This window comes from Notechis scutatus, chromosome 8 (genome assembly GCF_049901735.1).
Source record: "Notechis scutatus isolate UNSWTSFEM ecotype Mainland chromosome 8, rNotScu1.2, whole genome shotgun sequence".
In the NCBI taxonomy this organism is placed as follows: domain Eukaryota; kingdom Metazoa; phylum Chordata; class Lepidosauria; order Squamata; family Elapidae; genus Notechis; species Notechis scutatus.
This window is the reverse complement of record NC_142016.1, coordinates 11,706,347-11,732,994: the sequence shown is the minus strand read 5'-3', so window position 1 is coordinate 11,732,994 and position 26,648 is coordinate 11,706,347. Positions and strand designations below refer to the sequence as shown.

Genomic DNA, 26,648 nt, shown 5'->3' with positions numbered 1-26,648 from the left:
CCCCAGAGCCCTCTCCAATTTATAATAGTTTCTCTATTGTACCAAACTGTATTTCTTTAATAAAACTCCAGATGGCTGAACTAAGGATTCTTCCACACATTAGCCTAAAGCTGCTCATCTTCCATGTGGAAACTGGCTGGAATTGAAGGTGGCTTAAGAAATTGCTGCTGGATTTCAATCCATACCCCTTGGCATTGAGCGGAGGCAACCGTTCTGGCCACACAGACATTACCATACCTGCCAACTGGGGGGATTCCTATGCTTCTTTACTCCTTAATCAACATATGCTAGGAAAGCAAGGACCAACCTCTATCCTTTCTGAGAGCAACTCTTGGAGAAGAAGTAGTTTCCATTGATGATCCTTTCTCATAAGCCCCCTCTTTGAAATTCGACTTGTACTTGGAACCTGCCCATCCAACAAATCCACTTGGGATTGGGTAGTGTGGGGGAGCAAAAATATATCCTGGTATTATTCCTCCTGTCAGGTAGACTAATTAAGGAAACTGGCAAAACTCTTTGTCAGTTTCACCTGGCTTAAAAAAAAATAGTCCATTGTTGAAGTATTTCATTTTCCTAGGAGAGGGGTGGGTTTTAACTTCCAACAATATGATCAATATTCAGATGTTTGGCAACGGACTTATAATTATGATGGTTGCAGTGCCCAGGGTCATGTAATCACCATTTGCAACCTTCTGATAAGCAAAGTTAATTGGGAAGTCTCATTTATTTAACAACCATGTTACTAACATTCAACAACTGTAGTGATTCAGTTAACAACGGTGGCAAGAAAGGTCATAAAATGGGGCAAAATTCACTTAACAAATGTCTTTTACCAACAGAAATTTTGGGCTCCATTTGGTTGTAAGTATTGCTTGCCTGAATAATTGCAACACTCATCCAGGAAGTAGCTACTTTGCAGAAATGTGTGTACAAGGTAACAGAAGGAGTCCCTGAGTCCCTGTAATGCAAAGGGACACCTTCTCCTGCCCAGATGCTGCCTCCAGTTTTGCACAATAACCAATAGGAATGCAGACCTTGTCCAGAAGAGGTCAGAGCCTGAGCGTCTTACTGGCCAAGTAATACATCTCTCGGTCCAGAAACTGCAGTGCATTTAATAATATATGTTATTCAAGGAAACTACGTATAGCAAACATGTTGTCTAAATCAGTGTTTCTCAATTCAGCAAATTTAAGATAAATTCAACTCTCAGAATTCCCAGCTAGTAAGGGTTGCTGAAGTTGAATAACACTAGTTTAAATTCAGCTGCTAATTGACTACTTCCCCATCTCTGAATTCCACCCTCTGACATTTCTGTAAGAAAAGCCTGGTTTATTGAGCGTCACAAACTCAAAGGAACTAAAAGCTCGAGTTTTCTGTAAGCCAGAAGTATGTTTTCAACCAAAAAAACCACAACATAACAGTTGTATTTTTTCCCCTGTGGATTTTTCTGTCCGTTGGCCTTGATCTTATCTCTATGGCCAAGACATAGTGCCCATTTCCGTTCAGTTGGTGACGCTATCAATCCGCGTCGCGAAGCCGGTCCCGCGCGAGGTCACGTGACGCATCCCAGGCGGACGTAAGATGGCGGACGTAGCTCCGGCTTCTTCCTCCCCGGAGCGCGGCGACCGCTACTGCCTGGTGAGCTGCGTTCCAGCCCAGCTTCGCTCCGCCGATCTGCGCTCCTACTTCAGCCAGTTCATCGAAGCCGGCGGCTTCCTTTGCTTCCATTACCGGCATCGCCCTGAGCGGGAGGAGCAGCTGGGCGGCCCTTCAAAGCCAGGAGGGCGGACCTGCTGCTGCCTGGTGGCGGTGAAGTCCGGGTGGTCTCTCCGCTTGGTTCGCATGTATTCAGGCAAACGGTGGATCGACGCGCAGGGGGAGACGCTGCCTGGGCGGTGCATCATACGGAGAGTCCGGATTTCCCCAGACAGAGGTATTAAAAGAGACCGAAGGGATGCCCGTCCTGGGTTCTGCGACAAATGTCGCATCAGAACCGTGTTTCGTGTCATCGTTTCTCCTTTTTGCGTCTAGAACAAACTGCGAGGTGGGAAGATGTGCAAAGCTTTTAGTTAATAATCCACTTTTTGCAGAGCTTTTTAATATTGTTTTCAGCGTTGGTTTGTGTCAGTTCGGGATTGGGTTTTTATGGGAGATGTGCACATTATTACACTAAAGGGAAGTGTGCTGACAATGTTTAGGAACCACTGGTCTAGAAAAAAGGAGTAGGAAGAGGATTTAAGGCAGGGGTCTTCAAACTTGGCAAGTTTAAGACTTGTGGACTTCAACTCCCAGAATTCCTCCTCCAGTCATGTTAGCTCAGGAATTTTGGGAGTTGAAGTCCACGAATCTTAAACTTGCCAAGTTTGAAGACCGTTGATTTAAGGAGTCTCTCCTTGGTTATATCTGCTATCCCGTCATATCTCACAGGATATGGCTCCCATCTATTAAGGAACGTCACCTGATGGTACCCAGGAAGAGAGTGCATCATTATCTGGAGTGCATCATTGCCCTGACTCTTCTGGCCTTCACAAAGGGCCTGAAAGCTTGACTTCGCTGTCATGGTTGGGGATCCAGCAATGGTGATGTGCAGCCTGCTAGATGATTACATTGTTAGTAAATTGGATGACACCCTTGAAAATTATCTTTATGGTTTTAATAGTTTTAGTGTTTGTAATGTGTTTGAATGTTTTTGTATGAGTGTTTGGGGAGGGAGAGTTTTTGTTATTTTTTGTGTTAACTTTGTGAACTGTTCAGTCATGTATATAGTAATGGGCAGCTATAGAAGCTAAACAAACAAATAGAATTTAAGCACTACGTGGGAGCAGTGTGCAAACAATAAATACTAGGGCTGTTAAATATGGCCTGAAAAAGCTTGAAGACAGCTGTCATCTTCGGTTTTTTACAGCCTATATCCAGGAGCCCTAAAGAATGCAAACTGTTGCTATACTAGCTTTCTTATCTGTATATTTATGTGTATATTCACAGAGACCGGTTTAATTTGTTATAAAAACAAAAAGGAGCTCCATGCCATCTCAAGTGAAACTTTTACTCAGGATGATTTTGAACGACTCCCTGAACTAAATCCTCCCGCTGTAATGCCTTATGGAAATGTGGGAACTCCGTTGCGAGTCTTCTTAGAGCTTATCAGAACTTGCCGAATGCCCAGCCGGGTAATTAAAAAACTGCAGTTACAGTTCCCTAAATCTGGCTCATCTCGCAGGTATGGGAATGTACCATTTTCATATGAAGGAACTGATATTATTGTAGAAGAGGCGCGAGTTTACACAGCTACGGGAGAAGAAATAACAGAAGGAGACCACTTGCCAAGTGTAGAATTAGTAAACCAAGATGATGATACAGAAGAGAGAGACCATGAAGATCCAGAAAAGAAAGAAACAGATGACTCTGAACTGGATTGCGTAAGTAGTTTCTTCTAATTGTCAAACACGCAGCTATTATATATGTTACCTCGTTAAAGTTAGTTTATTTCTTTTGGGGGGGGGGGGCAGAACATTATTAATGTGTACAAGCTAGAAAAGGAACTGATTAGCCTAAGCAACTGCAATGTGTTTCTGGCCTTTGGCCTGAGATTTTTTTTTTTTGCATTCTCAGGACTGCCTAAGATAATTTAATGGTATGTATTCAAAGTTGTGTACTTTAAGATCCTTTATTTTCACAAAATACATAGCTAAAAGTTGAAAAAATCTAAGGGGAATGTCAATTCAGATGGTGGGAGCCAAATCTTAGCTGTGTCATTCTGTTCCTGATCACCTGACTTCTGCTACAGGAGGATGATGATAGATGTGAAGAATGGGAACGGCATGAGGCCTTGCATGAAGATGTCACCAGCCAGGAACGCACAAAGGAACGTTTGTATGAGGAGGAAATTGAGCTAAAGTGGGAGAAAGGAGGCTCCGGGTTGGTCTTCTACACAGATGCACAATATTGGCAAGAAGAGGGAGCAGGTAGGTTAATAGAGATCTTAATTCTGTGTTGCTACTAGAGTCTAGATGCTTTTTTCAATGATAGCTTTTGTATCCTGTTTGTAAATACTTGGCCCTTTCTCATGAATGAAACATATAGAAATGCTGATGCCTGAAGTATATACAAATATCAAAAGAGGATTAGTTGCTGGCATGCATTCATACATCGTTCTTTATTTCACAATTGAGAACATTTTAACAAACTGCATCACTGTTTGGCAGCAATGCCTCAGATAGAAAGTTTGCTTCCTGTTATTCAGGATACTGCTTATAAGTGCTATGTGATTAGAGCTCAAAGCATTGTTAGAGACCCCACACACCACTTTACGGTCTGTTTCTGTTGCTCCCCTCTGGGAGGAGGTTTAGAAGTATTTGTAGCAGGACTACCAGATTCTGTAACAGCTTTGTTCCCTATGCCATCCATCTGGTAAACTTGCAACATTTGTTTTTCTCAGCATGTACATATATACATCCGGACTAGACTGTGTTGTTTCTCTGTCGTATAATAATATATGTGGGTATATGCAAAATTTTGTATTTATTTTGTCATGTTTATGTAGTGTATATTGGAGGTGGTGACCCTTTGAGAGTTATATGCAACAAAAGTTCACTTTAATGCGTGGCCGATTAGTGTACATTCAAAGTGACAATAAAGTTATTCTAAGTTCAGTTCTATCCTTCTCCTCTTCTTCCTTGCCTCCTCCCCAAAGATTAGGATAGAATTAGGGCAATTAGAGCAAAGACTCAATAAATATTATTGGTGCAGGGCAAGTTCATAGAAGAGAGGATATCCTTTTTATGTTCCCATTTTATAAAAAGCTATGAACAAGACAGGATATAAAATCTGGCTTTACTTTGATACATGCAGCGTTTATAAAGCACTTGGATATTGTAAAGCATGGTGACTGTAACACAGGAAGAGTGGTGGCAATGTGTTGCATATACTTTCCTCACACAGAACTTTTGTTTTGACAGATTTTGATGAACAGACAGCCGATGATTGGGATGTCGACATGAGTATCTACTATGACAAAGGTATTGATCTGTGTTGACAGGAATAGATAGAATCTGCATTCCAGTGTAACTGGAAGCTTCGGTTTAGCAAGAATCGGACTTGCTCTCCTGGCAGGGTGAGATACTACTGCACAGTCATCTTGTCCTGGCATTCTTTCAAACACAGTTCAAAACTGAAAATATGAAAGTTACTTTGTTTTTCAATGCCAGGCTACAGGAAATCCTTGCTTAAAGACTGCCCTATTTAGCAACCGTTTGAAGTTACAATGGTGCTGAAAAGGTAACTTTATAACCAGTCCTCACACTTATGATTGTTGCAGCATCTTGCAGTCACATGATCCCCAGAGCCATGGTGGTGTAGTGGTTAGAATGCAGTACTGCAGGTTAATTCTGCTGACTGTCAGCAGTTTAATCCTGTGTGGCTCAAGGTTGACTCAGCCTTCCATCCTTCTGAGGTCAGTAAAATGAGGACTCAGATTGTTGAGGGGGGGAAATAGGCTGGCTCTGTAAACCGCTTAGAGAGGGCTGTAAAGCATTATTAAGCGGTATATAAGTAAGTGCTATTGCTATTTGCATGCTTCACTGCTGGCTTTCAACAAATAGAGTCAGTTGAGAAGCCAACAGTGAAACTATGAAGATATCCCTTGATATCTTGTTTAATGACTGTGTCACTTAGCAATGGAATTGATGGCCCCAATTGGGGTAACTGAGGACTATATATATGGCTAAATTTCAAATGATTGCAAGTCTTTGTAATATAGGTTAAGTGCCCTTCTATTGTTTCTACCTGGTTGCTTTTTCATCATCCCACATATGCACTTGCAGTAGCATGTAACTTTAAAATTCCATCTGCTTCGGTTTGTCTGTTCCTGACTATCAACAGAACTAGTTTGTTCCATCTCATTTCCTTTTAAACTATCCTGTCTCATGCTGTCAATCCATTTCTTAAGGCACTGAATGTAAAATCAGCCCTAATTAAACAGAAGCCATTTCAGCCAGCAAAACAGGATTGGTAAAAAGAACTTTTAGCAGCTGTTTTTAGAAATCCATCCTTGGAACTCACGTGCTGAGCATTTAAAGCTCCCTTTCTCTTGACTGATACCTACTTCACTAACTGTCCAAAGTCCAAAGACATTTTTTTTGCTCTTCTGCCTGGTCTCATTTCACCAGAAGCACTTTGGCCTTCTGTATTCATATGCCCTGTATGTAGACAAAGCTCCCTTCTCTTTTCTTGTGGCAGAAAATTTATGTGGGATTTCCATTTGTTCTAGATGGTGGTGACAAGGATGCTAAAGATTTGGTACAGATGCGGTTTGAACAGAGACTTCGGGATGGTTTAGAAGATGGGTCTATCCTGGGTCAACGCATTGGGAACTTTGAAAAATATACCAAGGTAAGAACTGAAGTTGGAATATATTACTTGTTACCAATAAAGGAAAATATTTGTAGCTCAGGGTTGAAATGAAGGGTCCTTGGTGCTCTCTGGGCGTGGTTGTTTTCTTGTAGATGTTTCATTACCCAAACTAAGAAATGAAACTGATGATGTTATAAACGCCTGCAAGAAAACAAGTTCAGAGAGCACCAAGGACCCCCTCAAACTACTTGTCTGAAATAAAATAGAGCAAATCTTGGGAAGCCATTAGTTGAGAACAATTTTGCTGCAGATGTTAATGAAATGTATGATTATAGCACAAGAGGCAAGGACAATGTCATGTGATGCTAAAGCCTCCCAGCTATGTTGAATCAAACTAATGGCTTAACATAAAACCATTCGTTTGGTGACATTTGAAATCACAACAGCAATGAAGAAAAGTGACTTATGACTGGTTTTCACACTTACAACCACTGCAGCATCCCCGTGGTCACAAAATCAGAATTTGGGCACCTGGCAGCTGGCCTGTATTTATGACAGTTGACAGTCCCGGGGTCATCTGATTACCATTTGTAGCCTTCCCAAGCTGGTTTCTGACAAGCAAACTCAATGGGAAAAGCCAGATAGGCTCAGTGACCACATTGTTCACTTAACAATCGCAATGATTTGCTTAACAAGGGTCTTCATAAAATGGAGCAAAATTTACTTAACTGCTTTGGTTAGCAATGGAAATTTTGGGCTCAATTGTGGTTGTAAGTTGAGAACTGCCTGTATGCTTATGATGCCACTGTTTCTTTAATTAAAAACCTGGTTCCTCTCTTTATTCTGGCATCAGTGCTTTGTTGCTTTAGAACTGGTTTTCTTTCTGTGCCAGGGCATTGGCCGAAAAGTGATGGAAAGACAGGGCTGGAGTGAAGGTCTTGGCTTGGGAAGCAGCAGTTCAGGAATGGCTGAAGCCTTGGACAATGAGGGACGGAATCCCCGATGCAAGCGAGGTTTGGGGTAAGTGATGTGGGTCTCTTTCAAAGTAAGTGCAGCTAAGGGCTTCCGTATAAAGAACCAGCTCTGCATGTGTGAATGGGCTGGTGGCCTCAAGTCTCAGGATTGTGTTTAAAATATAAAAAACACATGAAACAACCTGGCATTCTGGAGAAATCTTGTAGCATCTACAGTGTTGCTGTCTGGGTAAGATGCAAAATTGGAGATCAGAATATCCGAGGGATAATTTTCTTGCACTAAAAGCTGTTTATAAGAATAAACTGACATAAACCCTCAGTTCCATGCCAACTGTAAAATGAGGGAAACATATAATTAGTTTCACTGTGGCTTTCTGTACAGACTCTGCAGTCAGTATTGGAAGCATCCTAAAAATGAGTATTTTTTACAAGGTCTAGAAATGATAATGCTCCCAATATGTTAAGGCAGAGGTCTCCAAACTTGGCAACTTTAAGACTTGTGGACTTCAGCTCCCAGAATTCTCCAGCCAGCATAGAATTCTGGGAGTTGAAGTCCACAAGTCTTAAAGTTGCCACGTTTGGGGACCCTTTGTGTTAAGGGAAGACTTTTCTTTTTATATATAGAGTAATTTCAGTAAATATGAAAATGAATACAAACTAAAAGATGAATAGAAAGTTGACCTATAAAACCCTGGATGGCTTGGCATCACGGTATCTGCAGGTCCTCCTTCTCCAGCTCCATGAAGGACTGGCCAGGAAGGAAAGCCTCCCAGGGAGGGACTCCTCACTACTGTAAAGTGAAGGAAGCTGAAGATGCTGTTTCTCCATTATGATCCCAACAATGTGGAATAACTCGCTTTATGATACTGGATTGGCCGGCACACTGCAGGCTTTCTGGAAGATTGTTAATCCCAAACTATTCTACAAGACTTTGGATGGAGGACTGTCCCTTTGGTTGTCTTTGTTGTCCATGTGATTCAGATGTCATAGTTTAGTATGTGCTGTTAGGGTGAAAGTCTTTATACTGTGAATGTTTTATTGTTGGCTTTTTTTCTTTCTTTTTGTGGATGTTTTAGCGGTGGGTACCAAAGATGTTTTAATATTTTGGAATGGCTATTTCCATGGACTTTTTAATCACTCTTGTAGTGTTTGTAAATTTGGTTTGTACGAGTCATTAAATGCAACAAATAGAATATTTTTTCTTCTCTCCCAAATATACCTAACTGAAACTTACAACAAATATCCTTCTCTTTTCACATCAGTTTCTGCAAATATTCACACACCAAACATATATGTATGCTAATAAGCAAAAATGCTTCTGCCAGATTTCAGAACAGGGGCCTTAGAAAATACTCATGAGGATGACAAAAGGATTGCATCAATTGTATTGTTTTATTTGCTAGATTTGGGAATTTCCCCCTCTAATATACTTTTTATATTGTACAGAGCTGAAAGCAGAATATCTCTGTTTTGTCTCTGAAGACCGACTCATTCTCTGCTCTTCTTTAGGTATCATGGTGAGAAACTCCAGACTTTTACCAAGCCCAAGAATCCACGTAGGGACAGCTACGGCCTCATTTCTACCATCTACGATGACCCTCATCCTGTGGACACAGAAGATCAGCTTCTTCGGTGTCAGCTGCCAATCAGTATGAAGTACCGGCAGGAGGTGCCTTTTGTCCATGCCAGGCATGGCGTTCAGAAGAATTCCAGTTCTCCATGAAGGACTAGCCAAGAAGGAAGGACTTTCAGATTGTGTCAGCTTTTTCAGTGATCAATTTTTTATATACAATTTTTATTATTACTGTATATTATCAAACAAAATATGTGTTATAGGAAAGCCAGGGCAAGTTTTAATTATTTATATTAAAAGAAAAATTACCTGGTTCTGCTTCTTGGTTCTTTACTATAAAATTAATTGAAGAGTAATTGCTGATCCCACCTCTGCATGTCTACAGTTCACACTCTACACTGTAATCAGTCTATATGAAATCTTGCATTTTCATCCTTGAATTAAGGGGTGTCCTGCATACGCCTTTTTTGCAGTGAAGGGTGTTTGGCCTAGCATATAGTGTAATTAAAGAGCAATGGTTATACTCTGACTAAAAGAGGAGTAAACTTGATCAACAAGATTGAACATAATGCAGTTAATAATAGTTAATTAATAGCAATGTTTATTTGGTCAATGACCAGCAAAATTTTAAAAGACACAACACAGAAGTAAAATCAAATGGATACAGGTTGTTTCTATGTCTTTACTTACCAATGCTGTTTTTACAATATCTCTCTCTAGCCCAGGGGTGGGCAATTAATTTTCCCAAGAGGCCACATGAGAAACTGGGACTGTTGTTGAGGGCCAAACCAGTATAGGGCTTTGAAAGTGCATAGGCATGCACCCCCTACATACACATAAATTGAAAACAATGCCTTCAAAATGAAAGCAATACAATTATATTGGACACATGGTGTACACTTATTTACATTTGATTTCTAATTTTTGATTAATGTTCCATGGGCAGGGGCAGGTATAGCCAAAGGGTCCGGCTACTTTACAGTTAATTACATCACATTAAAGCATAGAAAACCAGCAACCTAACCACAAACAAAATTGATAGGAAATGATTACTAGAATTGAAATTTAATTATTTGGACCATTTTTTTTCCAACTTGGGTGACTTTAAAATGGGAGGACATCAACATCCAGAATTCTCCAACCAATTGATCTGCCCATGTTAAAGTCAACAAAGACTTTGAGAAACACTATTTTAACCATTATTGCTTGTGGCAAACTCCCAGCATACTTATTTGTTTTGTGACTTGCTCATGCAGTATCTTCAACTTGTCCTTCCTTCGTTTTTATTACTGCATTCCTTCTTTCTGCTCGTTGCTATTCCCTTGGCCACCCCTAGGCTTAGCGAACAACCAAAAACGATAGTGTCCATTCCTTGGCACGTCCCATCCTGCAGGGGGCGCCGGTCGTTCGCCTATAGTTATACAATAACTACATGACGCTTTCCGTTTCCTGCCTGGTTAAATGCCACTTACCATCGAGATAGCCCGAGATAGAGCGCCAGCTTTTGCGTTTGTACTGTAGACGAAAGAAAGTGTAGACAAACGCTCCTTCACGCCTGGAGATCATCTCCCAGCGCAATGAGTGAAAGCGGCCGGTAGAAGGACCCAGTAGCGAAATCCCAGGTGAATCCTATGGGACGTTAGGATCCTAAACGGTGGTCAGACGGGTCTGCTGACGGAGGAGGACTGTCGGAGGCATCGTGTGCTCCGCTCCTATCTCTATACCGGAGGGACCGGGAGGGCTTTTGCATCTCCCGCCTCCGGTCTGCATGGCGTGGCGTTTCCCCGGTTGCAGCGAGTCCCGCTTTTCTTCTTCCCAGCCCGGCGCGGCGCATTGAGCCTAAGGGTGGCCTAGAAGGTGGTTTCCTCCTCTGCAAAAAAGGGACCGAGAGGTTCTTGCCCTTCCCGGCTCTCTCCGATCCACTCCCCCCCCCCCCTTTTTTTTTTTTGCACAAGGTTTCGTAATGTGGGAATGTAAATAATATGAGTTTATCATACAACTGTGTTTGTTGTGCATGGTACGAATTGCTTTATTTAATGTGGATAGCAACAGGTATAAGCAGTGTAGGCTCATCCCTGCCTACTGGTCTTAATTCTTTCTGGTTGTCTGTTTTTAGGAGCAAGAAACCTGCAGCATGTCGAAAAGCGACAAGCAGCCATCCGTGGCCTTCGGTCAGGTAGTGATTGGGCCTCCCGGCTCCGGGAAAACCACCTATTGTCATGGCATGCAGGAATTCCTCTCTGCAATTGGGCGCAAGGTAGCTGTGGTGAACCTGGACCCAGCGAATGAAGGGATTCCGTTCCAGTGTGCTGTAGATATCTCTGAACTGATCACCTTGGCTGATGTGATGGAGAATTTGAAACTTGGCCCCAACGGTGGCTTAATCTACTGCATGGAGTACCTAGAGGCGAATTTTGACTGGCTGCAGGAGAAACTGGACCAACTGAAAGGACATTACTTCTTGTTTGATTGCCCCGGACAAGTGGAGCTCTGCACCCATCATAATTCATTGAGAAACATCTTTGCTCAACTTGCTAAGTGGAATTTCAGGGTATGTTTGGTTCGGAGGAAGCGAGATCATTCCTGAAGGCCAAACCTCATCCTCAGTCTGTCCCAATTCACAGCGACTATATGTGATAACAGCTGCCTTTTCAAACTAGTTCCCAGTGACAAAACCGTGAAGCTGTATGGTGCATTTTATGTGTTTATGATGTTTGGTAGAAATTGCATGAGCTTGAAAAGAAGATGTATTCAACTACAGCTGATCTGGACTTTAAAAATCCAAATAATCACTAGATGGCAGCAAAAAGAAAGAGAAACCTGAAGGCAGATTTGCTAGCCTGTATTTAACTGTTAATCTCTATTGTACACTGATAATGCTATTGATACGTCTAATGTTTGTGGTATCACCAGAGTCCAGAGTCTTTGGCGTTCTACACCTCAGTTTCGATTTGAAAATCTTCTTTAAACTTTATTCCCACTTTACATCAAAATATTGTTAAAATACTACTAGAAACTTACATCTCTTAGTAGGAGGTGTAATGTAAGGTTTGTACCCATAGCTCTCCTATTTTTGTTAAGCCATGGTGTGAACAGTATAAAATGAGTACTTTTAGTTCAGGGTCATCTGAAAGACAACTACTTTCTATTCCCATTCCTGACTAGTCTCGTTTATTGTATAGGTGACTTGTCTGCATATATTAAACCAGAATTTCTTAACCGTAGCAACTTTTAACGTGTGGACTTCAACTCCCAGCATTTTCCAGACGGCATGCTAATTTCTCAATCCTATTGTTTGTTCTTTGTAGTTGGCTGCTGTTCATCTGGTAGATTCTCATTACTGCACCGATCCTGGCAAATTCATCTCTGTTCTCTGCACTTCCCTTGCCACAATGCTGCACGTGGAGTTGCCCCACATCAACATCCTCTCCAAAATGGACCTTATTGAGCAGTATGGGAAGTTAGGTGAGAGCAGTCAATCCTAAGAGAACTGTGAGACTCATTGAAGTAATTACTAAGGCCCCATTACACATCAGATCAGGTGTATGTAATCCACTTGAGTCAGCTGAGGGTAGCCATAATTCATTTATAGTTGGGTGGTTGCTGTGGAAGATCTTGTCAGTCAGGCAACTGCCTAGATAAATTACTATTGCAGTCTAAGTCAAATCTTTATAGCAGAAATATACCTGTTTTGAAAGCAGGGCTAACTATTCTCAAAGATTGCCTGGACAAGTCCCTACAGTTTTCTTGACAAGGTTTTTCAGAAGTGGTTTGCCATTGTCTCCTTCCTAGGGCTAAAAGAAAATTGATTAGCCCAAAATTACCCAGTTGACTTTATACCCAAGGTAGGAACTAGCCTTAAACCACTACACCAAATTGTCTCTCCCTCTGAATTTACTAAAGATTTCTTTCCCCTTTCACTTGCCTTACAGCATTTAATCTAGATTATTACACAGAGGTTCTTGATCTGTCCTACTTAGTGGACCACTTGGCCTCAGATCCATTCTTCAGGAACTACCAACGCCTGAACAAGAAGCTGGTGGGAGTGATTGAAGACTACAGTTTGGTCTCTTTTGTTCCTCTCAATGTCCAGGTAAGCAAGTCAAAGAGAATAATAGATGAAGCTTTGGTAGTGCCCATCAACTTCCTTCTACCATTTTTACCTACACTTGAGCTGCAAACTACTATGCTTGAGACAAGTGTGGCATGCATTTGTTAGTGCAGAGGGAATGAAATTAAGAGGTAAAACAAGACACACAGATAACTTAATTCTGAAACTAACCAGTTGTGAGGACAGTACCTCACAACTGGTCAAAACAGTTGAAAAGGTGTGTGCCCAGCAGGTGTGCACCTGACTAAATAAATGCTGTTATGGATGTTTAAGGAATGAAGAATAGTTTGAAGTTAATAGAATGATACTATAAACTCCTGGCTGATTCTTTGTTTATTCTAGCATTTGATAACTATAATCTCATGGCAATGTGATTGCATGTCTGTACATCTTTTGCAATCTGTTCTTCCTAAAGAAAACTTTCAGATTTGAAAGTAAGATTGCTCAGAGGATTCATTTTATTAAAAAAAAAGTTAATCTGTTGCTGGGACTTGCCTGCCAGTAATCAAGCCGGTGAGTAACAGGATGAAATATGGCAGAGAAATCAATTTGGGCGTGACATGTTTCTTATGGTTCCTTGTTTCAGGACAAGGAGAGCATGCGGTGTGTGATGCAGGCAGTGGACAAAGCCAATGGTTACTGTTTTGGGGACTCTGAGCACAGAAACCTCAACGTCTTGATGTCGGCAGCAATGGGAGCTGATTTTCAATTTACATCGTATCCTTTTGGCTCTGTGTCCTTCCTGGTACCTCTTTGCCTTAGGAAATGCAGAGGTTGGGGAAATCTGCTTATCACGATGGTGTCATTTAAAGGGCATTTTAGACCCGTGGTAGCAAGGTAGCAATGGGAGGATTATCTGGTAGGCTGTACACCCTGCCCTGCCCTGCCAAGTTATTTTTGCCACTTTTGCTCCTTTTTATCCCATCCCCCATTTTGGGTAGTGCAAGGAGCCCTCGATTTACGACAACAATTGAGCGTAAAATTCCTGTTGCTAAATAAAACATTTGTTGAGTGAATTTTGCCCCATTTTAGAACCTTTCTTGACCCAGTTGTTAAGTGAATCACTGCAGTTGTTAAGTTAGTCACACAGTTGTTAAATGAATCTGACTTCCTCATTGATTTTACGTGTCAGGTCACAAAAAGACGATCATACAACCCCAGGACACTCTGCAACTGTCAATATAATACGACTCAATTGCCAAGGCCACATGAACCTGGAGATGCTGCAATGGTCATAAGTGTGAAAAATCATCACAAGTCATTTTTTTCAGGGCCATTGTAACTTTGAACTGTCCCTAATGAATTGTAAATCGAGGACCACCTGTATATGCAGATGTTTCTCCTGCCAGTCAACTGAAGCAGATGGGCCCAGTTTGGCTTTCTTAATGCTTTTGGACTTCCTTTCTCCTTAACTCTCTCTCATCAGCACCCTGGCAGTCCAGGAGAAGTATGTGCAGCCAGAGGAGAAAACGGTGGAGCAGGAAACTTTAGACGTGGAACATGCCAGTTAACAGCAGCCACTGAAGGAGGGTCCAAAGTGGTCTCTCAGGAAGAGCATCAGGGAGCGGTGCTCCCTCTGAGGGATTCCCCAGGCTCGGTGCAGGAATGAACAGGCCACCATCACTGAGTTCCTTCGAATTCTGGTGTAATGAGGAGCCAGATGTTTCTGATAAGAAACTTGTACGGTTGATGACCAAAGAGCAGCTGGCAAGGTGATACGATTTGGCACCTGGTAGTTGTCAGAGATGACCGTTCAGTGCTAGCAAAATTGTTGCCTTAGAACAGGGGTCCCCAGAAGACTTGGCAACTTTAAGAAGCATAGCTGGCTGAGGAATTCTGGGAGTTGAAGTCCACAAGTCTTAAAGTTGCCAAGTTTGGAGACCTCTGGCCTACAAATGTGTCTCCTTCAGAGCATTATCCTGCTTTATTTCACTGAGAAGCTTTTGAGAATTCTCTCTGCTACCATTCCACAACTGGGAGCCTTCCAAATGTTTGGGGGGGGGGGGGGGGGCGCGCTCTTGCTAATGATATTCTGTGGCCATCATCTCAAAGGGAACCGTTGGGAAAGGCTGCTGTGTTCTGTCAGATCTCTTCCTTCGTGATCTGTTTGGTGGTCTGACCTGCTTCTGGCTGCTTTGGATTGTGATGCTGAGGAAAAGCATGAGATCTGGATGTTGTTGAGAAGGGTAACTTTTGGGGCTTTTTTTTTTGGATGCTGCCAAAGATTTTGGATTTTGGAGAGAGGAATGCTAAATAAAGAAGTTTTTGAACCTTCTTTTTCCAACTTTGGTGCATTTGTATGATACTTTATATCAGGGTGTCCAACCTTGGCAACTTTAAGACTTGTGGACTTCAACTCCCAGAATTCCTCAGCCAGCAAAGCTGGCTGAGGAATTCTGGGAGTTGAAGTCCACAAGTCTTAAAGTTGCCAAGGTTGGACACCCCTGCTTTATATAGACAGACAAGCTTGGAGCAGTGGGACTTCCCCCTCTGCAATAAATGGGGTAGAAGAGAAAACCAGTATTTGCAGATTTTTTTAGGACTGCAGTATAAAACAGCCAGACTGAATCAGGCCAAAAACATCAAATACCCATGGTTGCTGCCATGTTTTCCAAGTTAGTAGAAACTTGGAAGTCAAGAGCTACTGGCAAAATCAAGGCATTAGCTTTCCAAGATAGTGCCATGTTAGTGCCATACCGATAGAGAGTTGAAGTCCACACATCAAAATGTCCCAAGTTTGAAAAACATTCATTTAAAAAGTCCACATTGGTATGGGTGCAATAACTTCTTCCTGCACATGTAGAATTCGAAGCTTTCACTCTACTGGATTTGTATAACCTGTTTTAAAACCTGAATTGGTGTCATTGTTAAGGCCCATTGATTTTTTGCACTGATGTGAAGAAGTACTATTATAATCCATCTCAGATCCTTCACTGTCATTGAACCTCCCTAGATTCTCATTTTACAAGAAAAAGAAAATAACTTCATTTGAATTACTTTCTTCCCATGAAGCATACTTTGTGTATCACCATGTCTGTTCTTCTCTTGCCATTTATTTCTGAATAAAATATCTCTAAAACATTTGTAAGTTTTCTTGGTAGGGTACTTAACTCCTACAGTATGCCATTCTTTAAAGGTTAACAAATGTTATTAAAGCACAAACTGGGTAATTATTCCACACCTGTACATATATGAAGTGCCATTTAAGGAGACAGGTATGCTAACAGATGTGGAGAGGAAAATTACAAATATCAAGCTCAAATAGAGTTATAAAAGAAAGAATATAATGGAAACACTATACTTTTAAATAATGAAACAAGCATTCTATCATTGCAGTGAAGAAGCTTAAAGGATAGAACTGCATGTAATTTATACCAAATTGATAGAAGGAAGAAACACCTGTTGTTATGTCTTGTTTGTGCAACTATAGCTTATGAAAATCGGTACACAGCTCTTGGGAAGGGAATTTAAATTGCTTGCATTCTAGATAACGAATCAGATATTTTTACGGTGGATTTTTTTAAAAGATCCAAACCTCACTGAGTTCCTTAATATAATTCCTCCCTCCGGGCTTCATATCTCTTTTGAAAGATGTTCAAAGGAAGGTGGGTAGGTGGTGAAGGTGTCTAGAATTCTAGCACTTGAGGTAGGGATCAGCAACAATGACTGAGGGCCCCAACGCCAGCTAAAAGTTATGGATCTATAGTCCAAGTCACTGGCCCATCAGGAAGATACACCATTTTGGAAAATGAATGGATAATCACTAGGAAGAAACCTATTTGGCTGGCAAGAAACAGCAAAACATTTCAGTAAGGATAGAAATGTCTCAGGAGATATATTTACCAGCTCAGCAATGCAAGGTGCATTTTATGACAGAGATGACAAATATTTTTTTGTTTATGCTCACAAGCAAAGGAAGATGCTCCATAAGGATAACTGATTTTTACCTAGAATTTACCTGCACACAGAACAGTTTTTCATGATGAAAGGTATGGTGACCAAGCAGGAAAACAAAGATGAAATCAGATAAATCTATGATGAAATGCAATAAACTCATAGGCAATTATGACGGAGTTACATCTAGGTCTTAGATTTACAGGATGGCACTCCTCTGCTGAGAACTTTGTTCCTGCAGTTGTCCATCAAAACCGCAAGAATATTCTAGCACATTCAGCAACCTTTCTCAATTTGATTATGCCCAGGCTTTAATGCCTAGAATCTAGACATTGAATGTACTTGGTTGGGAAGACTGGAAAATAACAGATGCGGAAGAAGAAAGTTTTGTGTCTCACTAGAAAGAAGTGTGGAATGAATGTCACTGAGCAAAGAAATAGATGAAATTGCGGTATGTTCTTTTGACAGGTCAATCCCAGTATTCTTGCTCTGTGCTGCTAAGGAGAGTGGCTGTGATCCACTAAAATATTTGCTTTGCTTTCCAGCTTGGACAGCTTCGCTTTCTGAGGCTGTGTGCTGTGTGTCTCCTATGCTTCTAGGAGAGATCTCAGATCTGTACAAGGAATCTGGGGCTTAAGATGATGGCTAAAATTGGCCACCAGGCAAGAGAAAGTAGAGCTGATCGTTTTTTCCCCAAATTGCCACCATGGGGTGCTGCTGATGCATCAGCAGGGCAACTAAAACGGTTCTTCTGCACTGCACTTTCCCACGAGGGACTGTTTCATCGGAGCTGCAAGGGGTTGCTCTTAATGCAAGAAATAGGCAAGATGTGACTGGGTGTCTCTTCTTTGACGGTGGACAAAGATGGCCTTAAGCTTGTTCCCACAGTCTCCGTGTTATTGTGAGTTACCCTGAATATGGAGGGAGGGGGAGGGAGAAAGAAAGAGGGAGGGAGGGAAGGGGGAGAGAGAGGGAGGGCGAGGGAGACAGAGGGGGAGATGGGGAGAGAGAGAGAGAGTGGGAGGGGGAGGGAGAAAGGGAGGGAGGGAGGGGAAGGGAGAGAAAAAGAGGGAGGGGGGAGAGAGAGAATGAGAATCAAGGCAAGAAGTTGTCTCAGGGTGTCAGTGTGGGATTTTTTTCTCTTCTCAGCACTACCCAGCATTGATGTTCTGGGCCTATTGGCTGAACTGACCCTCTGACAGGCCTGATATCTTGCATAGTTTCTGGCATGATCTTAGATGGTGTGCTTATCCCAAAGCCAAAGACCTTTAAAGCAGGGGTCTCCAACCTTGGCAACTTTAAGACTTGTGGACTTCAACTCCCAGAGTTCCTCAGCCAGCAAAGCTGGCTGAGGAACTCTGGGAGTTGAAGTCCACAAGTCTTAAAGTTGCCAAGGTTGGAGACCCCTGCTTTAAAGGGTTTCTAAGATCCAACACCCAGGTTCCTGTCACGGACATGATTATAAAGATCTCCATAATAGGCCACCCTTGGCTATGGATGCCTACTGAAGTGTGGCAGCCCTTAAATACCTGAGGCATCCTTAGCAGAGAGATGGACCCTCATCCTGGGTGCTGCCTAGAAGGACAGGAGAGCCTTCAGCTCACCTTTCCTATCCAGGCTCCTGAAAACGCTGCCATTGATTGCCTCCTCTTGCCTGCCACTCTCCCATGGGTGAGCTTTGCACCTTTGTCTCAGGGGACACATATGTTTCCTTGCAAAGCACCTGGCTGACCAGTAAGGCAGGCCCATCTCACAGCTGCCGCTCTGCCAGCCTCAGCAGTGAGGTGGGGCAAGGCTGAGCTCTAGTAGGTCTGAGGCCCTGGGCTGCTTTCTTTTTCTTTTCTTTTTTCACACCCATCATGTTCTGTTGCAGCCTGCAGGGCAAGCACTGGGTTCAGGTTGCAGCTGGGGTGGGCAAGGCACCAGCAGGCTACTGGCAAAGTCAAGGCACGTTCCACCCAGCAGCAAAAAGAAGGTACGACTTAGGTGGGTGAACAGAATTTTAACTGTTTCTGAAGGCAGACATTTCCTGGGTCATCTCGAGGGAAGCCGGCTATGACTCGGGGGCTATGGAGAGAGGGGGAAATCCCCCGTGTTTCTCCTTGGCTAGAGAACCTGCAGGTAACAAAAGGGTGCTGAATGCAGGAGATTTAGATATGGACAATTTGGGTGCACGGAACAGGTTTCTAAGATCCAACACCCAGAAACAGATTAATTGTAATACTTATCTTGGCACTGGAAGCTCTTAACATCTCACAGTTCCACCCTTTTAGAGGTTCCTCCCTAGCTTCGCTTTTGATGCTATTTTTTTCTTTACCTTTTAGCAAGCGCAAGACCAGCCATTACTAATCGGGAAACCTATCACTGCACAAAAGACTAGTTCCATGCCTTTTGATGCCTCTCATTCTCTTTAACACGTCACGGTTAGTCATGTGTTTTGCATGATGCATAATTAGTGGCTTTGGGGCAAGAAAGTGTTGAGTTCCACAACTATTATCATATGAAAGCGCCGAGAAACAATTCCAAATAAGGCCACGTAATTCTCCCCTGAACCGAAAACTGCAAGGAAAATGATTATTGCCTTAAGAAACCCTCCACAAATATTAGCCTTGACCGCCAGGGTGGGATCTGCCAGTTAACTTCTACTGGGTGGATCAGAAACACACCTGGAACGTCTTGGGAATGGGATATGGGTGTTGGTGAGACTTTCAAAGGCACCCATGGCTGTTACCCTGATGGGAAGTTTCTCAGACAAGGTGGAGCTCCATCCTCCAGACACACCTGCTCCAATCTTCCCTTCCCCAGCCCTCCTTCTCCACCCAATCCACGCAGGCAGCTCTTGGCACAAACAGCTGTGTTAGCAAAGCTGCAGCTGCTCGGTGGCTTGTGGGACAAGAACACCCCCCCCACCCCATTCCTCCACCCTGCCCAAACTGCTGAGTAATGGCTTTTCCTGCGAGGCCAAGTGCAAATCTCCCTACAGTCTTTTTCTCAGGAAAAAGGAGCAACAGAGCTCGTTTTGAGCTTCTGGATTGGCAACCTGGATGTGCTGCTGTGGGGCTGCCCCAAACTTTTCTTTCTCAACATTTGGCAAGTCAACCCCACACTACTCCTTGCCAACTCTTCAAAGTCTCTTAGCTTGGCAGCCGTGTAAACGTATAGAGGTACTCCTCGACTTACGACCACAGTTGAGCCCAAAATGTATGTCGTTAAGTAAAACATTTGTTAAGTGAGTTTTCCCCCCTTTTACGACCTTTCTTGCCTCAGTTGCTAAGTGAATCACTGCAGTTGATAAGTTAGTAACCCAGTCGTTAAGTGAATCTGGCTTCCCCACTGACTTTGCTTGTCAGAAAGTGGCAAAAGGGGATCATGTGACTCTGAGACACTGCAGGCATCATAATATACGAACCAATCGCCAAGCATCTGAATTTTGATCACACGATCATACGGGTGCTGGAAAAGCCGTAATGGTGAAAAGCGCTCATCAGTCACCTTTTCAATGCCATTGTAACTTGGAACGGTCACTAAACGAACTGTTGTAAGTTGAGGGCTGCCTGTATATCGCTTCTTTAAAAAGGAAAGTGCTCTCAGCTTACAAGTGTCTATGTAGATTTTCAGTCATCCAAGTCATGGTTGTCCCAAGAGGCAACTGGACTTTCTGGGTTTTTTTTTGAAGACATTTCACTTCTCATCCAAGAAGCTTCTTCAGCTCTGAAGAAGAATCTCTGAAAAAGAGCTGAAGAAGCTTCTTGGATGAGAAGCGAAACATCTTCAAAGAAAAACCAGAAAGTCCAGTTGCCTCTTGATAACAGATAATCAGGGTTGGAAGGGACCTTATAGGTCATCTAGTCTAACCCCCCCCCACCCAAGCGAGAGACCCTACACCATTTCTGACAAATGGCAGTCCAATCTCTTCTGAAAGCCTCCAGTGATGGCGCTCCCACAACTTCCGAGGGCAACTTCTGTTCCACGGGTTGATTGTTCTCACTGTCAGAAAATTCCTCCTTATTTCTAGGCTGAATTTCTCTTTGTTCACTTTCCGTCCATTATTCCTTGTCTGGCCTTCGGGTGCTTTAGAAAATAGCTTGACCCCTTTCTCCCTGTGGCAGCCCCTCAAATATTGGAAGACTGCTCTCCTGTCTCCCCTGGTCCTTCTCTTCACTAGACTAGCCAGGCCCAGTTCCTGTAACCATTCTTTGTATGTTTTAGCCTCCAGTCCCCATATCACCCTGGTTGCTCTTCTCTGCACTTTTTCTAGAGTCTGAACATCTTTTTTATAATGTGGTGAACAAAACTGGATGCAGTCCTCTAGGCGTGGTCTTACTAAGAATTGAAAAAAGCACTTTTGGGAGTCTCGGCTTACAAGTTCCCCAGCTAGAAAGGCCTCTAGTCCTTCTTATCCCATGTGCTATTTGCACTGCAATAAACACTGCAATAAATTCACGTGCAATAAATTAAAGATCTGCACATGGCAGCTATGGGTATGGTCTGCATTTAAAGTGGTGAACCACCAAAACACAAAAGAACACAAAATGACTAAAAAAGGATAGGCACAGTGAGGGTCTGCAAAACCTTTCAGTCTTCAAAAATTTCTGCAGGACCAAGAGCCACCTGTGAGATTTCTGTGGGTGGGTGACTTTTTTTTGACACAAACCAACCCTGGGAGACACTCTTGATGTTTCTCAAATCCTGAGAGAAGTCATGACAGCTAGGAATTCTGGTTAATCTTCTTTACAGTACTTCCATTTGGGGGAGCATTTTCAAATGCACTTCTGAGCCCATCTGTTATACCAGGGGTCCCCAACCACCGGTCCGTGGACCGGTACCGGTCCGTGGAACAAGTCCTACCGGTCCGCTGGTTTGCTGGGCGCCGCCATCTTTTTTTCATGAAAAAGTGCTTCCGGTGAGCTTTTCGGGTAAAGCTCACCGAAGCACGTTTTCATCAAAAAAGGTGGCGGCGCACACCTCGATGAGCTTTTCGGGTAGAGCCATTTCTACCGGAAAAGCTCACCGAGCATGGCGCCGCCATCTTTTTGATGAAACGCATGCTCGGTGGTCACCGGAAGCACTTTTCATCAAAAGATGGCGGCGCCAGCTATGCCAATGCCGAGCCGCAGCGCCCAGCTGATGCCGGTGCAGGGCGCGCGCCCAGCTGATGCCGGTGCCGGGCGCGGCGTCAAAAAGGTTGGGGATCACTGTGTTATACTGTTCCTGTGCACTTCAATTTGATGTACATATTGGCCTTTTTTTCCTTTCTTTTTGTTGGAGGGGAAGTACACTTTTACTTAAAGTGGTCTCTCCTGTTTTGAAAAGAAGGCAGTATGCCAGAAGAGAGAGACTGGTGGAGGGTCCGGGGCTTTTTTGTGACTGAAAACTTCCTCCACTCAAGGGCCATTTCGAGACAGCTGAATTGCTTAGGGCAAATAACATCAGTGTGGACCACACTGAGAAATCATAGAAACCACAAACTCAAGCATATTCAGTGTAGCATAAATACACTGATTTAACAGAAATAAACGCAGTCCTAGTGCAAGGGCCGAAAAGTGCAAATAGCACATGGGATAAGGAGGACTATTAGCAGTACAGCAGGGGGAATAGTCCTCCCTCTTCACAGTATTGATGTAGCTTTGCCCATTCCTACTAACTGTTCATTTATTAAAGATTAATCATGCCAAACCAAATGATATATGGATAAATTAATACCAACCTGAAAGTATGAGATGAATATAATTGGTTAAACTAAATCCTCAATCCTCCTTGAAATATCACTGACCAAACAGTCCTGTTTCCATAATGCTTTTATAGTCCAAAAGCGCTCTGATTTAGCTGCCACCATAAGCGTAGGTACCAAGCATGGGTTGTGATTAGCTTGTGGCTAATCTATTTAATCTCCTATCCCTGTTTTTCAGGGTCTCCTTATCAGGAGAAATGCCATCACAATTTGTGAATGAAGAATGGACAGTTTTTACATTTTCTTATAGGTGTCATGACAGCAGGACTTGGAGTGGAAGTGCAGAGGTTTCAAGAAGCAAAATTAACTTGAGTATCTTAAGGGTCACCAGCCCATAGTCTGTGAACCAGCACCAAGCCAGGGCATGAGAGCAACTGTTCCATCCGTGGTATGCAGGCAGCATGCAAAACCACACCTCCTCCAGTCTGCGGACATTTTTTTCTCCGTGGAACCAGTCCCTGGTGCCCAAAATAGCAATAGCACTTAAGACTTATATACCGCTTTATAGTGCTTTACAGCCCTCTCTAAGCAGTTTACAGAGTCAGCATATTGCCCACAACAATTTTGGGTCCTCATTTTATCCATCTCAGAAGGATGGAAGGATGAGTCAACCTTGAACCTGGTGGGATTCGAACTGCCAAACTGCAGGCAGCCAGCAGTCAGCAGAAGTAGCCTGCAGTATTGCACTCTAACCACTGCACTACCGTGGCTCAGTGGCCCAGGAGGTTGGGGGCCACTGTCTTAAGTCATTTCGAAGTCCAGGACAGTAGTTCTGTACCTTTTCTTCACCACAAACTTTTGTGGCCATGGATCATGGCCAGGGACCACCAAGACCTAACTCAAGATTGAAACCATAACGTTTCTTCAAACCTTTGCAGACCCCCCCTGTGAGAACCATTCTAGGACTTAATTCGACCACCCCATCCATAGCCCTGCCTTCACTCTCTTAGTTCATGGCTGCATTGCCTTTAGGGGAAACTTTACCTCGGCTGAGAAGACGGAACACTAACCTAGCAACTGGATAGTTCCTAATAAGCATCAGATCCGACAATACAGATGAGTGAAAGTTGTCAAGATGGCTTCACTCATCCGTTCAGATTCCACTAGCAGGGTTGGAATTCCCTCTGAAAGCAGAGGACCTAATGGGTTAAGTCGTGACTAAGTTTTGAGGCCCAATGACAATCCCAGGATGGAGAGTAGGGTGCGCTGTGCCTCGAGTGTTGCAAACAGGGTGAGCAGGTTTAGGCTTGAGCAGCCCTGCCTCCCACGACATTACAACACCAGACAAAGAGAGACCAAGGGTGGTGTACTCCCAGGAGAGTCAGTTTCAGAAAAATGCCAAAAGTCTCCCTGCACTTACATCACTAAAGAGACACCTCAGCAATCTGGAGCGAGCACTGAGGTCATTTTTCCAATTAGGGTGTGATTGTGACTGGGAGTGTTGGCAAGAAAGAAGGAACAAGTGTGAGCATCTTCAGGGATACCCAAGCAAAGAGGACGGTGGTTTTGGGCACGTCAGTTAAGGATGATGGATCTCAAACCCTGGACAGATCCAGAGAGTCTCCTGCATGCTTCATGAGCAACATCTAAATCTACGCTGACATCCAATGTATCTGATTTATAGGAAATCTTCTAGCCCTACTCTCCTAAATCCACTTTTCCGCCCCCTATTAGCCACATGCTAGATAGGGATATTTGCTTCGGCTCCTCCAAAGCTGTGCCATAAATGGCCTTCATTTTCTGGAGCCCACATAACAGGACATGAATACATGCAATGGGAGTCCTACCACAAGTCATGCATCATTCACAAATAAAAACGCTGTCCTCGACTTCAGGAAAGGGCCTCGCTCAGTTACATAGCAGGAAAAAGTCCCCCATCCCAACCAGGTGGAGAAGAATTGTTGCCAGGTGCTCCTTTACTAGCTTCAACTTCCCTGCAGACATCTGAAAGACCAAGACGTGATCCTTGGTGCCTCTGACAGACGGGAAACGTCCTTCCTTGCCCGGGACCAGTGAAACAGCTCCGCTCAAACCAGCATTAAGGCAGCTCCTGATTTTCCCAAGAGATAGCGATTCTGGCTTGCTGATTACCCACACTGGTTCTACCACAACAATTTTGCCAAAATGAGAAATCAGGGATTAGACATAAACGCCCATTTAAAACAAATAAATAAATCTCTGCAGTTGCTCCTCAGACATGCAGCTTCCCAACAGGTGGGAGCAGATAAAGATGGCCTGGAAGTCGGTTCTTTCGTTTTGTTGTCACAGCAGAAAATTTGTTCAGAAGAAATCAAGGGGGAAAGGGAGCAATCTTCATCTTGGGCAGGCTCTGTTGCTGCTCAAACCCCCCCCCCGGGGCTGCTGTCTCCTGTGTTCCGCTGCCAGGAACCTGCAAATTAGGCCCCCAAGCACACCCTGTTCCCGCTTCTGGCTCTTCTGCGGGCTTTTAGGGTGAATCTCTTGGCCAGAGCAATTTCAAAGAGCTGTTGTAAAGCAGAACTAAGGGCTGGGACAAGTACCAAGGGTTGCTCAGGCTGGGAAAGCATAAGGGGAGCCTCCATTGGGGGGGAAAAATGTCAAAAGTCAGGATGAGTCTGCGCTGCACTTTGAAATGTTTGCCAAGGAACATAGGCTGTGGCACACCTGGCGCTTAGTGAAGTATGGAGAGGGGAAGCTGCCGTTCCCTGGAAGCCAAAGGAGAGTCTGGGTGGAAATAAGGATGGTTTTCTGAAGCTTCAGTGAAATGTGGAGAAATTGCAGAGGAAAACAAAACTGCCTTCCTGATTCTCCACAGGATTCTTGACCGGAGGAAAGGCAGTGTGTGATCCCCACCTTCCACTCCCATCACTGCTGCCTGCAGCCATGCAACCTAATTGTCTGGGCCGGGTTTGGTTGCTTTCCCAAGACCTCACAGTGCCAGGATGCCTCCTTGCCTGGTTGGAAGCAGAATGCAAGTCTGCACTCGCTCTCTTCCAACTCAGGTACGCTGCCTCGCTTGCAGTAGGTCCCACAGGGTATGGAATCTCACGTGGGACACTTCAAACTGTTCTGGGGGGACCCCCAGGACCAAGTCACGGAACAGCCGGCTGAACGATTTCTGCCCTCTTTCTAGATGAAAAGATTGGTCTCAAGGCTGAGCTGAGGTTCTGTTTGCTAGTCCTCCAAGATAGGCAAGATCAAGAAACAGGCATGGAAGGGATTCTAGAGTGCTCTTCAGTGGTGGGATTCAATATTTTTACTACTGGTTCTGTGGGTGTGGCTTGGTGGGCATGGCAGGGGAAGGATACTGCAAAATCCCTATTCCCTCCCCAGCCCACTAACCTGCTTTCCAGCTCTGTTCTCCTGTGCAGGGCAACCAAAGAAGACCCAGTCGATCAGCTGGGACTCGGGAGGTGGAGAATCGATGGGGGCGGGGCCAGTCAGAGGTGGCAATTGCCGGTTCCCCAAACTACTCAAAATTTCCGCTACCGATTCTCCAGAACTGGTCAGAACCTGCTGAATACCACCACTGGTGCTCTTTCTTGTGTAGGGTGGTAGAATAACAGAGTCTTGAAAGCCTGTTTGATTTTTCCCCCCCTTCCTATGCCCCATCTTAGGCTAAAGATAATCAAGGTGGGGTTGTCCTGAGTTTTAGGAGAAGTTTTATATCAAAATTTATTTCATTCTTTATATGGTTTCCATCTTCCCTTAAAACATGAACAGACTCCATAATGGACTGAAAGCCAGTGTCTCCATTAGATAATTGACAGTCAAGCTGAAACTAAGTTAATAAAGTGAGAATAGGAAATGGGGGGGGGAGTTTTTTACTTAAAACTTCCTCAAAACCCCCAAATAAGTTACCCAGACCTAATCTACGCATCAAAGGATAAGTCTGTAAACACAGAGTTAATTAAATTAGGTCTCCCAGCAGAATTGCATGTACACAAGAACATACCTACATGCACTCAAGTGTCACCCTAGAATCAGCATGTAGACCAGGGGTCTCCAACCTTGGTAACGTTAATCCTGGAGGAC

General features: G+C 43.6%; 3 protein-coding genes across 7 annotated transcripts in view; 2 read left to right on the top strand and 1 right to left on the bottom strand.

Moving 5' to 3' along the window:
- The first annotated feature begins 1,545 nt into the window (after window positions 1-1,545).
- Window positions 1,546-9,565, top strand: GPATCH3 (G-patch domain containing 3). The gene is made up of 7 exons (XM_026676073.2): window positions 1,546-1,933; window positions 2,986-3,419; window positions 3,788-3,965; window positions 4,959-5,018; window positions 6,269-6,390; window positions 7,244-7,371; window positions 8,835-9,565. The coding sequence occupies exons 1-7, from the start codon at window positions 1,582-1,584 to the stop codon at window positions 9,046-9,048; spliced, it is 1,488 nt and encodes a 495-aa protein (XP_026531858.1). The 5' UTR covers window positions 1,546-1,581; the 3' UTR covers window positions 9,049-9,565.
- An 821-nt stretch (window positions 9,566-10,386) lies between these two features.
- On the top strand, window positions 10,387-15,286 carry GPN2 (GPN-loop GTPase 2). Of its 5 annotated transcripts, none has more exons than XM_026676070.2 (6): window positions 10,387-10,520; window positions 11,015-11,449; window positions 12,207-12,363; window positions 12,831-12,991; window positions 13,596-13,726; window positions 14,436-15,286. In XM_026676070.2, exons 2-6 carry the CDS (start codon window positions 11,033-11,035, stop codon window positions 14,518-14,520), a joined length of 951 nt encoding a protein of 316 aa, XP_026531855.1. In that variant the 5' UTR covers window positions 10,387-10,520; window positions 11,015-11,032; the 3' UTR covers window positions 14,521-15,286. The 5 variants fall into 5 exon arrangements, with proteins under 5 accessions (XP_026531855.1, XP_087826803.1, XP_026531853.1 ...); XM_087970677.1 differs by having other exon boundaries at window positions 10,508-10,789; XM_026676068.2 differs by having other exon boundaries at window positions 10,514-10,915.
- Window positions 15,287-16,825: 1,539 nt separating this feature from the next.
- ZDHHC18 (zDHHC palmitoyltransferase 18) overlaps window positions 16,826-26,648 on the bottom strand; it is a 58,824-nt gene continuing 49,001 nt past the window's right edge. The window contains exon 10 of the mRNA XM_087970659.1: window positions 16,826-17,814. The gene's annotated coding sequence lies outside the window, so the exon portion shown is untranslated. The remainder of the gene's footprint in view (window positions 17,815-26,648) is intronic.